Source organism: Podarcis tiliguerta, assembly GCF_965153285.1.
Source record: "Podarcis tiliguerta genome assembly, chromosome: 6".
NCBI lineage: Eukaryota > Metazoa > Chordata > Lepidosauria > Squamata > Lacertidae > Podarcis > Podarcis tiliguerta.
Window position 1 is genome coordinate 95,778,090 of NC_139539.1, and position 17,849 is coordinate 95,795,938.

The window sequence follows — 17,849 nt, forward strand, 5'->3', positions numbered from 1 at the left end:
TTGCACAGAGTATATATAAGAGTGTTGTAAACATTTACACAATGTTGTACAATAGTTGAATGGCAGGGAGTGATGTTTTCTTAGCTTTATCAGCTTCCCAATCTGTGTGTCTGTTCCAGAAAAGGCCGCTATTCAAATGCTAAAAGTACATGTGCATCCAACTTTAACTTTGCAGCTGGAGAAAAAAGTAACAGGTGAATATATTATTGATCTAAAGCAGGCTAGTGCCTGATGTACTGGCAGCTGTTATGTTGATAGTGTGAAATGAATTATTTCATACTACTAATATATAGAATCTGTTTTTCAAATCACATAGGGGTATTCTTTCAGTGCAATGCCTTGCTGTGGGATTAAATTCAAAACTGAAGTCTCAGAGAGTGAGGACTCTACCACTGAACTCTTACTTTGACGATTTCTTCACATTCTTCTTGAATGCATATGTTGAAACTTATTCACATAACAAATTTAACAAACCCATGTGCAACAGACTTCAAACAGATCACCCATTAATTTATGCAACAAAGTCCTTTCTTGGTAAAGATTTTGTAATGAGTAAATCAGCCTTCAGTCAGACCTGAGATAGTAAATATTGTTGTTGTTGTTGTTTAGTCGTTTAGTCGTGTCCGCCTCTTCGTGACCCCCTGGACCAGAGCACGCCAGGCACTTCTGTCTTCCACTGCCTCCCGCAGTTTGGCCAAACTCATGCTGGTAGCTTCGAGAACACTGTCCAACCATCTCGTCCTCTGTCTTCCCCTTCTCCTTGTGCCCTCCATCTTTCCCAACATGAGGATCTTTTCCAGGGAGTCTTCTCTTCTCATGAGGTGGCCAAAGTCTTGGAGTCTAAGCTTCAGGATCTGTCCTTCCAGTGAGTACTCAGGGCTGACTTCCTTCAGAATGGAGAGGTTTGATCTTCTTGCAGTCCATGGGACTCTCAAGAGTCTCCTCCAGCACCATAATTCAAAAGCATCCATTCTTCGGCGATCAGCCTTCTTTATGGTCCAGCTCTCACTTCCATACATCACTACTGGGGAAACCATAAATTAAAAGTAAATATTACTCTTAGTAAATATTGCATTTATAGATTTTATCACTGGGACCCATTGCTCACAAATAGGTTATAATTTTCTTGAGGATTCTTCTGGCAAGTTAGTTAGCTATGTATCGTTTGTGTTCATGATCACTTCAATAAGTCATGACATGTGAGCCAAACATTACATCAGAATTGGTCCTTTGCTAATCTGCTTATTCCCTGAAAAAAGATTTTTGCCCTTTCAAAAAGAAACTGTGTCCTATTGTAATGTGATCATGACTGTTTTTGTTATCTCATTTTAAAATCCAATTATCCCTTTAAAAAAAATAATCGGCTAAGATTGTAGCTTTATTGTTTTATAGAAATTTTATCTCAGTAAAGTCTTTTTGAAAGGAAGGAAAAAGAGACAGACATAGGCATCTGGGTACAGACTTGGATTTTACATGGTTATAAAAGTCATTTGGTCTCAGAATAGGTTTGAGGGTTTTAAATTGGTGCTTTGTCTCTGCTGTTATAACATGCATAAGATCACAGAAAATGGTAGAAACATTTTTCTTTTTTAAATAAAAAATTGGTCCCTGGAAGTGAGGGAATTGATTATTTTATTTTTCAAAACAAATGTCTAAAACTCAGAAGAGAGTCCTTTCCAGATTTCTCTATATCTCACGTTTGTGGGATTTTGTGTCCCTGAAATGTTAAGTTGATAATAGCAATGGAAATATAATAAACAAGAGCAAAACCAAGGTATTAGAGAACAATCTAGACAATGAGGAAAGAAAATTACTACAAGAAAAGACGGGCCTAGTCCTTGTGAAAAAAGTTAAATATCTGGGAGTTAAGTTGTCGGGGGAAATTTTGAACTTATATAAAGATAACTATGAGAAATTATGAAAGGAAATTAAGAGAGATCTGGAGATTAGGTCGAATTTAAGATTGTCATTAATGGGTGGTCATTAAATTGTCATTAATTTTGGTGGTCAATGAATGTATTGCCAAAGATGTTGTTTTTGTTTCAAGCCCTCCCAATTATTGACAGTGTGAAATGTTTTAAAGAATGGCAGAAAGTTTTATCTAGATTTATCTGGCAGGGGAAAAAACCCAGAATTAAGTATAAACTACTAACGGATTCAAAAGAAAGAGGGGGATTCTCCCTGCCAGATTTGAAGATCTATTATGAAGCAGCAGCGCTCTGCTGTATTAAGGAATGGATACAACTAGAGGATACAGATGTTTTAGATTTGGAGGGATTTGATAATGTGTTTGGATGGCATGCATATTTATGGTATGGTTTTAAAAACCATGTAATCAGAAAATCTCTATATGATGTTTGGATAAAATACAAAGATCTTCTGGAAAGGAAGACACCCAGTTGGCTTTCGCCAATGGAGGCAAAGGCCCAGAAAAAATTAAATACGGAAATCAAGTGGTTGAGATATTCAGACTTGTTATTGGAAGATAAAGAAGGATTTAAATTAAAACCATTTGATCAAATTAAAGATAAAATAAATTGGTTACATTATCACCAGATCAATGAATTGTATAAATTAGATAAGAAAAATCATAGAATCATAGAGTTGGAAGAGACGGCAAGGGCCATCGAGTCCAACCCCCTGCCAAGCAGGAAACACCATCAGAGCACTCCTGACATATGGTTGTCAAGCCTCTGCTTAAAGACCTCCAAAGAAGGAGACTCCACCACACTCCTGGGCAGCAAATTCCACAGTCGAACAGCTCTTACTGTCAGGAAGTTCTTCCTAATGTTTAGGTGGAATCTTCTTTCTTGTAGTTTGGATCCATTGCTCCGTGTCCGCTTCTCTGGAGCAGCAGAAAACAACCTTTCTCCCTCCTCTATGGTTTTGCTTCGGAAAAAACTAAGTTGGAAACGGAGTTGTTGGACTCTAAAGTTAAAAATTTGTCTTAAATGTATAATTTATTGTTGGAATGGCAGACAAAAGATGATCAAGTTAAATCAGTGATGATAGATTGGGCAAGAGACGTGGGACACAATATAACGTTTGAAGACTGGAAAAGATTGTGGAGGAAAGGGGTCAAGTTCACTGCATGCATGGTGTTAAACGAAAATATGTAAATGATGTATAGATGGTACTTAACCCCTGTAAAATTAGCAAAGATTTATCACAACAGTGATAATCTATGCTGGAAATGTAAAGAAAAGGAGGGTACCTTTTATCATATGTGGTGGACCTGCCCCAAGGTGAAAGACTTCTGGGAGAAGATTTATAATGAATTGAAAAAAATGTTGAAATATACATGTATTAAGAAACCAGAGGCCTTTCTTCTTGGAATAACAGGTTTGGAATTGCCCAAGAAAGATGTTAAACTGTTTTTGTATGCCACAACTGCAGCAAGAATTTTGTTAGCTAAGAATTGGAAAGCACAATAAGTCCTTACAGTGGAGGAATGGCAGATGAAGATGATGGATTTTTCAGAGCTAGCTGACCTGACTGGAAGAGTCTGCGACCAGAAGGAGGAGGATTACCAGGAGGAATGGATGAAATTCAAAGACCATTTAGTTAAATATGTTAAGATAATTTAATTGGAAAAGCTTGCAAATACCAGATAGGCTTAGGATTTAAACATGTAATGTTAGAGTTTAATATGTTTAAAGTTAAAATAGAAAGAAGGAAAGATGTTAAGTGATTAAGTTATTTTTACGAGAAAATTGGTTTTGGAAAACTGTTATAATGATATAGACTGAAATTCAACTAGGGGGATTTGAGGAAGCCACTTAACAATGTTACTAAGATTGGTTTAAATACAGTTGAGATTTATGTTTGTTTGTTTGTTTAATTTTTTGGGGGAAATTAATAAAAAAAAATGAAAAAAGAGTATATAGGTATATATAAAACTTTACACTGTGCTTTACACTGTGATAATAGGACCACAATGAGTGGTCAGAGGAAGAAGAGGGAGCGGACTGAGGTGTTGTAGCGAGCAGGAAGAGGTTATGGGAGAAAGCAGTGCAGAGTCAGAAGCTGAAGAAACCAAGGAGTCTCCTCCTCGTTGAATTTGTCAAATCCTCTTTGAAAGCCAGCCAATTGGTGGCTCTCACTCCCTCTCGTGGTTATGAATTCCATAGTTTAACTATTCAGCGTATGAAGAAGCACACCCTTTTGTCTGTCTGAACCTTCCAACATTCAGATTAATTGGATGGCTGTGAGTTCTAGTATTATGAGAAGGATATAAATTTATCCCTATCCACTTTCTCTACACCAGGCATAATTCTATACTCCTCTATCATGTCAGGGGAGTTGTTCCATGCCATTGATCTGCATTTCAAAATTCGAAGAAGCAGATATCTGGAAGGATGGCTCTGTTTTGGTCCACATGTTGTTTTGCAATGTGCAGATGCGGTAGAATCATTATTAAATGTCAAATGAGTTGATTTTTTTCAATTCAGAATTCCATCTTGAGGGGGAGGGCTTTACTGAAAGCCTTTTCAAAGGTAAGCACATGATGGCTACTTGGTCACCCCTACCTGTATGCCTGCTGAGACACTAACTGAACTCCAAAAGGTTAGTTAGACAGAACTTAGCTCTTAATTGTCCCCCTTGATTACACTGAGATTGTCAGACTATAACTTTCAGGGCCAGTTGGGTACTATTTCATTGTGGGACTAACACATATGATAATAACTTGCACTAAAGTGCTATGGATTTATAATATACAAATCAGCTGCATGGGCATATCTATGCAGGCACAAAGATGACATGTACCTGAAATTTGCATATTATGAACAAATGATTTCCACTTCTGCAATATGTGAAAGAAAATAATTTCCAAATCATTTGATGTATGCTTAAAGGACTGTGTGGACAGGCAGACTATTGAAAATTTGGTGGACTAGTAAATTTTTGTGGGCTTTTTTGCAAGGCTTGGGTATGCTTCTAAATAAAGTGAATATATAGAGATGTGAAAATAAATGGGTCACTTCTGACACTATGACTCTTCATTTGGTACAGGAAGCATATAATGATTCCTACAACTATCTGGTTTTCTGAAGCTTTCCTTGGAGGCCATCTGGCACCCTGTTCCTGAAGCATCTGAAACTAAAGAGATCCACAAGGTCCTGATGTATATGGATGATCACATTTCAGTATGGCGTGTATTAGTGATGCGGGAGGTAAGCTGACTGCACGTGATTAGTTATTAACATGAGAGTTCGTGGATAGCAAACCAGCAGCATATGTACTCCAGCCCAGGGGCGTAAGAAAGGGGGGGGGGGCCGACCCAGGTGCCATCATGGAGGGGGGTGACAAATTATCAAGGGACAATTACTGCCCTACTAGGGCGGTTCATAAAAAAACTTTTTTTAAAAAAATTCCTGCTTCAAAGGTCTTATCTTACTACACTAGGGATTATATAGCTACATATGAAATTTCATGTATATCCGTTACTATCTTGACCCTCCTCCATGAAAATAGCTGTTTATTTGGCCGTTTTCTTATGTCGTGAAGGCTGAAATTTCAACAAAGCATGTGCCTTTGCTAGACTCTTTTTGGGCACCTGCTAAAAGCATTCTTCTTTAGGCAAGCATACCTAGATACTTAGGAAGTTGAAGTAATTTTAATCTTAATATTTTGGCTTTTGTATGTTTTAAAGTAGTACTGTTAATTTTTCTTGATTTTACTGTTGTTGTGTTTTTTGTTTTGGTAAACCACTTTGCAGGTTTTTAAAATAAATTTTATTAAATAAATAAACAATAAATATAAATACAATAACACAAGCCAAAACACAATCCATCCTGTAGATTTAAGTATCCGTCCACAGTCGCCTACTTGTTATCAGAGGCTCAGAATCCACATTCCTTTGTAAGGAAACCTGACCTTCCTACGCCTCTGCTCCAGCCTAGAAGGACAGTGCTTTTTTCCCTAAATTTTTTTTAGGGGTATTCTCATTTTGACTCAATAAAATCACCATTTTATAGTTCAAATCGGGAAAAATAAAAACAGTAAATGGACAAAAGTACAAAGATTCACAAAATGTTTAGGGGTTTTTGTCCCCCTGCGTCCCCCCAGAGAAAGCACTGGTAGAGGATAATAATACTTAATGTAGACTCACGATTCATTTGCAAGTGTGTGGGGGTTTTAAAGTGTACAGGTGGACACAAAACATGCAATTGGGGTGATATTGTGCATTTGGAAAGCTGATAATAAACAGCTGTAAAAATGGGGGGTGGGGTGGGGAAACTGACCATGTTGTAAGTGTATCTGTCTGTTAAGCACTTAAATGGCAGACAATGGCAGCCACAGCATGGAGCCAAATTATATAAGGGCAGAATGCCCTTTTCCCTATCCTTACAACAAACTGCCCAAACCATGTTAGACCACATTGTTCTTAGTCAGAACCTGCTCTTCTTCACCTTCATCTTTCAGCAAGTGATGTTGCCAAACCAAGATAGATTCATAAATGAATTGTGGTAGATAAGAACCACTGATTCCTATGGAGAAACCACCACTGATCAGGGGGTAAGCAAGGACCAAAGCACACAGGGTGTTCCTGTCTTTGGGGAATATGGAGGTTCACACACAGTTTCTTTTGGGAAATTTATGTAGTTGGGAAATCTGTTTTAAAGAAACACTGTTCCTTTGCTTGGGACTGAAAACAGGAGCAAAGAACCATGTCTTACAGCACCATCCTATAATGACTACTAGGAAGTAAACCCCATTGAGCTCAGTGGTGCTTATTTTAAAGTAAATGGGTATAGGATGGCAGACCTAATCCTTGCTTGCTTTTGAGTCCTGGCTGAATCCAATGTGTAAAGCAGGGGTCAGCAACTTTTTTCAGCTGTGGGCCGCTCCACCGTCCCTCAGTCCTTGGGGGGGGCGGGCGGGGTGGACTATATTTGGGGGGGGGGGATGAACAAATTCCTATGCCCCACAAATAACCCAGAGATGCATTTTAAATAAAAGCATACGTTCTACTCATGTAAAAACACCAGGCAGGCCCCACAAATAACCCAGAGATGCATTTTAAATAAAAGCATACATTCTACTCATGTAAAAACATGCTGATTCCCAGACCGATCGCGAGCCGGATTCAGGTGATTGGGCCATATCCGGCCCACGGACCTTAGGTTGCCTACCCCTGGTGTAAAGTTGTCCCTCTGAAATGTGCTACTACATATCCCTCTGTTCTCTTACAATAGGAATATTAATTGCTTTGTGCCTTTCTATACACTTTTTTTTTAAACAAAACATGAGACTCACAAAGTGGTTATTAGAGTTGGGCCCCAATTAAAGTGAAATGGTGTGTGGGGGGGTGATGGACTATTTCTTATCCAAATTAGGAATAGACAGACTTCAGGCTTGCAGGATCTATTTTCTTTTCTACTACAACCCCAAGAACCACCAACCAGTGCCTGATGCAAAAGATAAACTAAGCATTAAAGAACTTAGAGCCCAGGAATGTTCTTTGAATACTAGAAATAACCAAAGCTCACAGTCCTCCCACACAGAAATCCCAGCCTGGTTACACCAAGCTTTCTTCTTCATTTCAGCAGTATAATTTTGTTGGTAGCGGCAACAATCCTGAATGATTTTTTGTCTTTTTATAGCAAATGGTCATGATAATCAAATGCATTTCATTGGCTTTTAAACTTGTAACCTGTGAGCTAGTGTGTGATTGTGGATGGAGTTATCAGTACTAAGCTGAGGTGCAGCTGATTTAGCCAAGTGGCTTTTTGTTGTTTATCAAACAAACCCACAAATACTCAAACAATGTTCTGGAATTAAATGATTGGACTCAGCTGTATGGGAGTGATAAGGCTCAAGAGAAATGAAGCAAAATTGAAGTTGATTCAGTACTGAAAAATACATCCAGATGAGGAATGGATTTTAACCACTTTGTGGGGCACCCAGCAGTGTTGTTCAGCCAACAGTAAGGCTTGTATCAGTGGGAGGGAAGCAATTTTCAGTGATTTCCACCCACCCCATGCCTGCCCTGACACTTTGTGGAACAGCCGTAGCTCAATAACAGAGTACAATGTTTTGTATGCAAAAGGTTCAATCCCTGATGTCTTCAGGTGAGGTTGGGAATAAATCCTGGTGAGTCGCTGCCAGTCTGTGTTGAAAATACTGAGCTAAATGGACCAATGGTGGATAAGGCAGATTCCTATGTTCCTGGAGTCTTCAACCCTCTGGGGGCAGGTTAAGGAGTGTGGGCGCCCGCAAGGGAAATCACTGTATTTTGTCCCTCTGTTTCATTGACAGAAGCTGAACAACAGTGTTAGATACAACCCATTGAGTTTAATTGGGATGCAGCAAAAATACAACTCATTGCTGGGCTGGTTTAGTTAGCTGAATAGTTTGGAATGGGAAAGGGCTAGGGATGTCTTGCCAATTTTCCACTGGAGACTGCAAGTCGTTTTCTGCTGACTTCAACCAATGTTGGTCTGGGTTGAACTCTAAACTCCCTGTTCCTGTAATAAGATTAACTCCTTTGACACCAGTGGTTTTATACTGAAGCCACTGAGAACACAGTGCAATATCATAGGCGTACAGGGGGCCAGAAAGCTGGGATTGCGCAACTGGATTCTGCAGAGTTTTCTCCTGAGAACTCTGCTGTCTCTCATACCAGGCTGCAGCAGGAAGGACCCTGAAGGGGAAGAAGTGGCTTGCGGCCCATCTGGCCAGAGCTTCTGCCTGGGTGAATTAACAGACTGGTGGTGGGTGGAGAGCAAGGGATGAGAAGGCAGGGATGTCACAGATGGGAAAGGAGAGTTTATAGCTCAGAGATGGAAGAAAGAAGGAGATGTTTCAGTGCCGTGATGCCAGAAGGTGCATCTAGAGCTGCAGGACAGTAGACAACACTACATACGCCATCGGGAGTTGCATATTGGGGAGCTTTTTCCCCTAAGGCCAGTTGTATCACAGAGATTGTGGCTGGGGTGTGGGAAGAGATTAAACCATCCTTCCCCAACCTTGTGCCCTACAGTTGTTCAAGAAAGCAGTCTCTCCTTGGCAGTGAGGGTTCTGTGGTTTGTTGAGTGACTAATGCCTTTGTGACTCATAGTGGCCCTTTTTGCGCTGGAAAGATTAGGAAGAAGGAGTTGGACAAAACATCAGTAAATTGTAAGGGAAATTTGGAGGTCTAAATTGAAATATACTGTTTGTAGTTGTGGAGGCTTCCCACAACTAGTTTTGCTTACAATACATGGTTTTGTTTGTTTAAGTAGATGTTTTGTTTTATATTCTATATTGCCTGTGTTGTATGATTATGTCATGGCCTTTGGCTAGGATAATAAGCTTACTGAACTGAACTGAGTACTGCTCCTGTAAGCCGCAGCCAGTATGATCCGTGGTCAGAGATGCTGGGAATTGTGATCCAAAACATTGGGAGGGCACTAGGTTGGGAAAGGATGAGTTAAACTTTCCTCCCTGTGCACCGCAGTCCTGATGGAAATCATCCACTCCCCAGGCTTAGTACTTGCTAACAGCAGCAGCCCCAACCCAGATGTAGTTGCCAACATTTAGTGTCTACTGTAGTTTGACCCCTAGGTTTATCTCTCCTTCAGCTAAGCTAAGGCAGAGAGAAAGGCAATCTGCAAGCAGCAAGAATAGGCCTTTTGCTAAATCCCGACCCAGAAATTCTTCTAGGGATTGGAAAATGTCACTTAACCTGCACTCGCCTATTGATGGGAAAAGCCTTCCTTGGTTGGTTTCTTCTGCTTCTGCCTTTACTACTAGGTGGTGACACACAAGTTGAATCCCTGCCTGATGTCCCTTGGCTTAAAGACTGTTATGGGGTCAAGTCTTAATACAGAGGAAGTTAGTTTTGTGAGGGTGGGGCGCTGATTCTTTGGAGGGGCTCAGCCGAAAGAACCTTCAAATGACGTTGAGTAGGAAACAGTTTTATGCCATTTTGAAGGGAGGGGAGGAGGCAGTTCGAGGGTTGGTTTTTTTAAAGCTCAAATATGTTCCCATGGAATGTAAAAGGCAAGTGGATAGGGATGTCAAAAGGGGTATTGTTTTATGAATCTTGGTTGGTGTCATTTTTATCGATCCCCACACCTGAGAATGTTGTTATTGTATAAGTTTTAATTCGGATGTCTACTCCAAGAGCACAAAGTTAATTTTAGCATTTAAGCCACAAAAACTGGCCTAGGCATTCAACAAGCCTGTAGGGCTTTGCCTCCTCTACAGCATGTATAAAACTAATCTTTTGAATGGACTGACCTTTTTGGAAGTAATAAAGCTACATAGCTGGCACCTTTGAAATAAGTGATTACTGGAACTGAGTGAGTCAAACTTAAGCCGAGTTATTGCACCTGCATGGATGGGAAGGGACAAAGTCCTTGGGCTTTGAACTAGTTAAATATAAGAAATGTGGGCAAGTATCCAATTCTTGAGCAGAGAGGGAAGGCAAGAAAAGGGTTGACAGCAGAAAAGCTGCTAAACATTAACTTACAATGATGTCCAGGCTTCTTGAGGGAAAGTGTGGCCTGCATAGTAGAGCAGCATAGATTATGCCTGTGACCTGTGACCTGTCACTTTGCTGCATTAACTCAAAGGGTGTGGCTTGTTACAGTGGTTGGGAGGGCCTGTGGCAACTGCTGTTCATAAATTTATAAAGCTGACAATAGTCCTTTAAGAGGATTAGGTAGTCTGATGGAGCCATCACAGCCCATGATGTACAGTCACTTCTTCTGTCTCATTATTGTCTCCGGTCAGACAGGTTTTACATGTTTTATGTACCGGTCACAAGTAACCATAGTGCATCATGCCATCTTCAATTCTCTTTCTCTAGCTTTACTGTTAGTCCAGAATGAGGATGAGGGAGAAATTAAGTTTGGTTTTGAATTTAATGTGAACCCACCAAATCTGCACTTTCTAAATCATAGCCAAGTCAGCCAGGTCACATCTCTCTGTGAAAAGTCACAGTTCTCCAAATTTTGTAACACTATTCTCCAACCAAATAATGTGTACCAAAAATGTGTATATTACGTAACAGTATATGTGTTTAAAAATTGTATATTATATGTGTATTAAAATGCAGCTATTCAAGAAAATACCATAACATACAAAATATACTATTTTAGGGGAAATTGCTTGCAAAAGTGCATATATCAGGCAAAATTGCATACAAAAATATTGGGAGGAATCCACACTAAATTTTAATGAGGACTTTAAAAAAAAATCACCATGATCAGAAATGTGGAGATGAACTTAAGACTGAAAAAATGAGAAACTGAGAGAAGCTGAAATTGAGAGATAAATCAATCTCTAGGTCTTTCAAGAAAATAAGGGAGCAAAGCAAAAACAGGGAAGGCTTTGTAGCACGAGATCTCCACATCAGTAAAGACTATCCCTACCGCCCTTAGGCCCCTGTTTGTAGCATAGACTGGTAGGGATGAAGACTGCAAGTACTGAAAAATGCAGGTGGCCAGATAGACCTCAGAGACACATCCAATTCCACATAGATACAGACATTTTCCAGCACTGCATAGCATAGATGACTGCTCTGTACATGTGCAAATATATTTATGTACAGCTACATAGAAACCTGTAAATCATTCAGTCTTGTATCACATATTAATGAAAAATATACTCTTGCTTGATTAAAACTAACCCATTATTTAAGAAAAGCATTGGCCTTGAACCCATACCTTTAATAGTAATCTCAACATGCTAAAACTATCAAAATACCAGCCCATATCCCTCCCCATTGAATCCTGTTTTACCCTTTCTGGGGGAAATCCAGTAAGTTTCAAAAAGCCTTGACAATTACCTGTTTGCAAAAAATGAATGTCCCTACGGTAGTAAGCTCCCACTGCGAGCTAAGGCTGCAGTCCAATGCATTAAGCTTCCTTTGAAAACAATGAGGTTACTTTTAAATAGACATGTAGAGGATTGTGCTCTAATCTTTCCCATTCATTTATCTCCACCTGTTATATTTATGTGTATCAGACTGCTGATAAAGGCACAGGAGTAGGTCCAGTGGGGGACCTGCTTTCTATAAGAACCTGCTGAACAATGACTGTGAAATGGAGACTTAAAATTGAATACTCCAGGGTGTGTGGAAGGAGCCTATGTTGTGCTTTACTGCCATGCTAGTCTCACCACTTCTAGACTGGAGCAGTGCTAGCATAGGGTGGAGCCATGTTGTGGGTTTCTCTCATGTGACTTGAGCATCTGATGTTACTTTAAATGGTGTGTGATGGAGCTGTTTGGAATAGAGTAGTTGCTTTGGAAGACGATCATCAGGCATCCGCACAACATGACCAGTCCAACGAAGTTGATGTTGAAGAATCATTGCTTCTTCCAGTACACTGATATTAGTTCACCTGTCTTCCCAAGTGATGTGTAAAATTTTTCGGAGACACCGTTGATGGAAACTTTTGAGGAGCTGGAGATGGCGTTTATAAGTGGTCCATGTTTCACAAGCATATAGTAAGGTTGCTAGTACAATAGCTTTGTAAACAAGCATTTTGGTTTCCCTGTGATTGTCTCGGTCCTCAAACACTCTGCACTTCAAATAGGAGAAAGCCGCACTTGCAGAGCTCAGGCAATGCTGGATTTCGGCATCAATGTTGGCCCTTGTGGAACGATAACTGCCTAGGTAGGAGAAGTGATCAGTATTTTCCAACGTTACATCATTGAGTTGGATTTGTGGTGCTGCAGAGGGGTTATTTTGTACTTGTTGGTGCAGCACTTTGATTTTTTGGATGTTGAGTGATAGGCCAAGCTTTTCATAAGCTTCTTCAAAGATATTCAGGATGGTTTGGAGGTCATCCTCTGAGTGTGCGCACATTACAGTCAACAAAAGAGGTTTAAAGACTGTCTCAGGGCAAATCTAAAAAAAATGTAGTATAAACACTGACAACTGGGAAACACTGGCCTGCAAGCACTCCAGTTGGAGAACAGCCTTTACTAAAGGTGTCATGGGCTTTGAAGACACTTGACCTCAGGACGCAAGGGAGAAACATGCTAAGAGGAAGACACGCTTGGGAAACCCATACCTTGCTCAACTCCCGCCCGGAAACCAATGTCCCCACTGTGGAAGGACGTGTGGATCCAGAATTGGCCTCCACAGTCACTTACGGACTCACTGTTAAAACCGTGTTTATGGAAGACAATCTTACTTGGCTACGAGTGATCACCAAAGAAGAAGAAGATGGAGCTGTCCTTTGGCTGCTCCCGTGATAATGTGGGATGGGGCCACAGGGTGCCAGGGAGATGGCAAGCCAGGGTGGCATTAAATGTAGGAGGTGTATGTTCAGTGGATAGGCTAGTACGTTTTGTTGTGTCCCCCAAGGCTGTAGCAGTCACCTAAATTTGAAAAGAGAAACATTTGCTGTGAGCAGTACCATGCCTGTATATTGCTTTTTGGTCATTAAGTTTTTGGAACGCTTGAGCCCAAAAACTAATATGGAAAGAGTGGGGTGGGGGAAGCCTCCCTTACCCACTTCACAGCATTTCTTTAGCTGTCTTATTTTTGCCAGAGTGGTGGTGGGGGTGCATTCTGAAATTTGGCATGGAAACTGCTCTCGCTGGGAAGTGCTTAGAGTTTTGGCTTTGAATTAAACAAGTTATGAGCCTTGGAAAATCCTGTACTGGGAATGCAATTTAGACTTTATCCACAGAGCTTGTCAACTGTACGATTTAAGTTGTGCATGCATGCATAGCTAACCTTATTCTCCAGTGCAAATTATGGAAAGAAGGACTGATACCTGTGGCCCTCCAGATGCTGTTGGACTTCAGATGCTCCAGATGCTGGCATGGTCAAGAGTCAGGGGTGATGGGAGATGTAGGAGCAACATCTGGAGGGCAACAGGTTGCCCACCTCTGCCCTAGAAAGCTGCAGTCAAGCTTTCCAATTCCACCCTCCAGCAATGTAGAAGGCAATACCACGTCCCTATGCCTGCACCAACGGCAAGTATGGAGGTGGAGTTGCCAGTCCGCACTGCAGCCATGGCTTCTCATGGAGAGTCACAGCATGCCAAACCCAATCAAGAATCAGTGTGAATGTATGTAATCTAAATAAATTAGTAGAAATAAATTTCTACATATTGGCGTGCATTAAACAGGTAAATAAATGTGCCAGTTTGGGTGACTGGGTGGTGCTGATTCCATTTCCACTTTTTGGCCCAGGTGTGCACAAATGGCTTTGGGTCCCTGGCCTCCCTTCCTGTCATTTTGGAGACATGTAAGCAGAGGAGGGGAGATGTAGCAAGCTGACTTTTTGCAGTGGGTCACACTTAAAATGTTTGTTTCTTTGGATGAGAGCAGTAGTGGGCACAACTGGGGAGAATCTAGGGATAATAATTTTTGTAACTGGAAATCTGATCAGTGAATTTTTGGAAGGGGGAACAATTTGAGGGGGAATCTGGGAAGGAAATTGATGTGTAAAGAGGAAATAGTTTCAGTGCATGGCGTTGGGGTAGAGGAATGCTAATTGGGTTTGTTTATTGCATAAAGACCTAAGAAGATCCCTGCTGGGTCAGACCAAAGTCCCTCTCTGTCCACCATTCTGTTTAACAGCAGCCAGCCTCTCTGGAAACTCACAAGCAAGGCATAAAAGTGATGCCCTTGCTAGTCTATTCTTTGTTCCTAACAACTGGTATTTAGAGGTAAAGGTAAGGTAAAGGAGCCCTGGATGGTTACGTCCAGACAAAGGCGACTATGGGGCTGAGGGAACTGCTAGGTTGGCAGGAGCTAGGACAGAGAAACAGGAACTCACCCCATCGTGGGGATTCAAACGGCCAACCTTACAATCAACAAGCCCAAGAGGCTCAGTGGTTTAGACCACAGTACCACCCACATCCCTGGGATGGCAGTTCAAAAGCACACCAGTGCAAGTAGATCATAGAAGCATAGAATCATAGAGTTGGAAGAGACCACAAGGGCCATCGAGTCCAACCCCCTGCCAAGCAGGAAACACCATCAGAGCACTCCTGACATATGGTTGTCAAGCCTCTGCTTAAAGACCTCCAAAGAAGGAGACTCCACCACACTCCTTGGCAGCAAATTCCACTGTCGAACAGCTCTTACTGTCAGGAAGTTCTTCCTAATGTTTAGGTGGAATCTTCTTTCTTGTAGTTTGGATCCATTGCTCCGTGTCCGCTTCTCTGGAGCAGCAGAAAACAATAAATAGGTACCACTGTGGCGGGAAGGTAATGGGCGTTTCTGTGCGCTCTGGCACTCATAATGGTGTCTTGTTGTGCCAGAAGTGGCTTAGTCCTGCTGGCCACATGACCCAGAAAGCTGTGGACAAACGCCAGCTCCCTCAGCCTGAAAGCAAGATGAGCGCCGCAACCACATAGTCGTCTTTGACTGGACTTAACCGTTCAGCTACCTTTACCTATTTAGAGATGTACTACCTCTGAACATTGCTGATCAGAAGGTCGGCGGTTCAAATCCCCGCGATGGGGTGAGCTCCTGTTGCTCGGTCCCTGCTCCTGCCAACCTAGCAGTTCAAAAGCACGTCAAAGTGCAAGTAGATAAATAGGTATTGCTCCGGCGGGAAGGTAAACAGTGTTTTCGTGCGCTGCTCTGGTTCGCCAGAAGCAGCTTAGTCATTCTGGCCACATGACCCGGAAGCTGTATGCCGTGAGATGAGCACCGCAACCCCAGAGTCAGTCATGACTGGACCTAATGGTCAGGGGTCCTTTACCTTTACCTCTGAACAAGGAAGTTCTTTTTACTATTGTATCTGATAGGAGCGGGTTTTATTGGCTGGCTGCGTTTTATGAAAGTGGAGCCATGGAAACGTTTGGGTGGGTAGATGGGACATAGGTTGCCCTCTTTCAGAAGCATTAGCTATTACTTCTCGTGCAGCGGTGCTTCGGATTCAAGTCGGCAGGTAAGTGGATAAGACTGGTAGAACTAGGATGGCTTTAATGTATATTGGCATTTCAGGCCCCAAGACTTGCCAGAATGCAGCTTTACTAATAGTTGTTGTTGTTTAGTTGCTTAGTCGTGTCCGACTCTTCGTCACCCCATGGACCAGAGCACACCAGGCACTCCTGTCTTCCACTACCTCCCTCATGCTGGTAGCTTCGAGAACACTGTCCAACCATCTTGTCCTCTGTTGTCCCCTTCTTCTTGTGTCCTCCATCTTTCCCAACATCAGGGTCTTTTCCAGGGAGTCTTCTCTTCTCATGAGGTGGCCAAAGTATTGGAGCCTCAGTTTCAGTCTCTGTCCTTCCAGTGAGCACTCAGGGCTGATTTCCTTAAGAATGGAGAGGTCTGATCTTCTTGCAGTCCATGGGACTCTCAAGAGTCTCCTTCAGCACCATAATTCAAAAGCATCAATTCTTTGGCGAAAAGCCTTCTTTATGGTCCAGCTCTCACTTCCATACATCACTACTGGGAAAACCATAGCTTTAACTATACGGGCCTTTGTTGGCAAGGTGATGTCTCTGCTTTTTAAGATGCTGTCTAGGTTTGTCATTGCTTTACTAAATAGATCCAGCAAAGAACACCTAGCTGACTTTCCTAGCTGGTTTCAGAGCAAGCATTCTGTATGAATACTCTAGTTCCTTACTTTTTTAAATCTGTTACAAAACCACTTCAGAATCAAAGAGAAAAACACTAATGGGCTTACGTTAATGCTAAATTTATGCTTCCAAATGGAGTATTGTACCTTTGTTTCACACACAGAGACAAAGACACACACCACACACACACACACACACACGTGCAAATGTCATCCTTTACTGCTGCATTAAAGATAATAGAAAACTAATCAGATCATCATTTCTTGCTCTAGTTTTTATACAGTGTCCTTCAAATAGTTACAAAGGATTCTAACACTGTCTTCTGGAATATGGATCCTGAACATTTGTTCAATATCAAAGTACCAGAAACCATTTATTTATTCCAAATTGAACATTATCATGGATTATAGAAAATCTTTGAAAATAAAAGCCCTTATTTGTTTTTTTAAAAATTGAAAACTTGTAAAGTTGGACTACGGCCAGCCTCCCTGGAGTGGTGGTCCTATAATATTGAGGTCATGACACGTGACATCTCATGCCTGAGCTCAGAGACCTTCAAATTGTATTCCTACTTAAAGGTAAAGGTACCCCTGCCCGTACGGGCCAGTCATGTCCGACTCTAGGGTTGCGTGCTCATCTCGCTCTAGAGGCCGGGGGCCAGCGCCGTCCGAAGACACTTCCGGGTCACGTGGCCAGCGTGACGAAGCTGCTCTGGTGAGCCAGCACCAGTGCAGCACACGGAAACGCCGTTTACCTTCCCACTATAAAGCGGTCCCTATTTATCTACTTGCACCCGGGAGTGCTTTCGAACTGCTAGGTTGGCAGGCGCTGGGACCGAACAACGGGAGCTCACCCCGCCGCAGGGATTCGAACCACCGACCATACGATCGGCAAGTCCTAGGCACTGAGGTTTTACCCACAGCGCCACCCGCGTCCCTTGTATTCCTACTTAGATGCTGGTAAATGTATCCTTCTGACTTTCCTTTCAGAATAGGGAAAGAAGCTCCGTGATTTCCTTGCTCTCAACTGCTGTGGTAATTACACAGTTGGCTTTGGGTCTAGCAATTTTGTGAGACATGTATGTACTTATTGTTACTGTTTTCCCCAAGGCTATTTCAAAGAATCATTAAAAGTAGTTCTAGGAAATGGATAAACCAGAGATATTGAAAATCCCAGTTCTAATCAAGTAAACATTTCAGATTACCAGATAAGACTATTATGTTTTTTTATCTTGCTCTGAACTTGCTCTCTCTACAGTGCAATAGCTATGATCATAGACTCATTCTAAGCTCTTCCTACAAGCCAATTCAGACACTTCCTTTACCTCCAGCTGACCAAGGGCATTTGAGAACAAAGAAA

The 17,849-nt window shown here is 41.7% G+C and overlaps 1 protein-coding gene across 3 annotated transcripts in view; it reads left to right on the top strand.

Moving 5' to 3' along the window:
• The window catches only part of RGL1 (ral guanine nucleotide dissociation stimulator like 1), a 140,610-nt gene that overhangs the window by 24,920 nt on the left and 97,841 nt on the right, over positions 1 to 17,849 (top strand). The window contains exons 3-4 of one of the 3 annotated variants that reach the window (XM_083446508.1): positions 3,427 to 4,144; positions 4,193 to 5,174. In XM_083446508.1, the coding sequence (XP_083302634.1) occupies positions 5,124 to 5,174 (51 nt within the window). In that variant the 5' untranslated portion in view covers positions 3,427 to 4,144; positions 4,193 to 5,123. Of the gene's footprint in view, positions 1 to 3,426; positions 4,145 to 4,192; positions 5,175 to 17,849 lie in introns of those variants that run through there. The other 2 variants (XM_083446509.1, XM_083446512.1) reach the window with 2 other exon arrangements.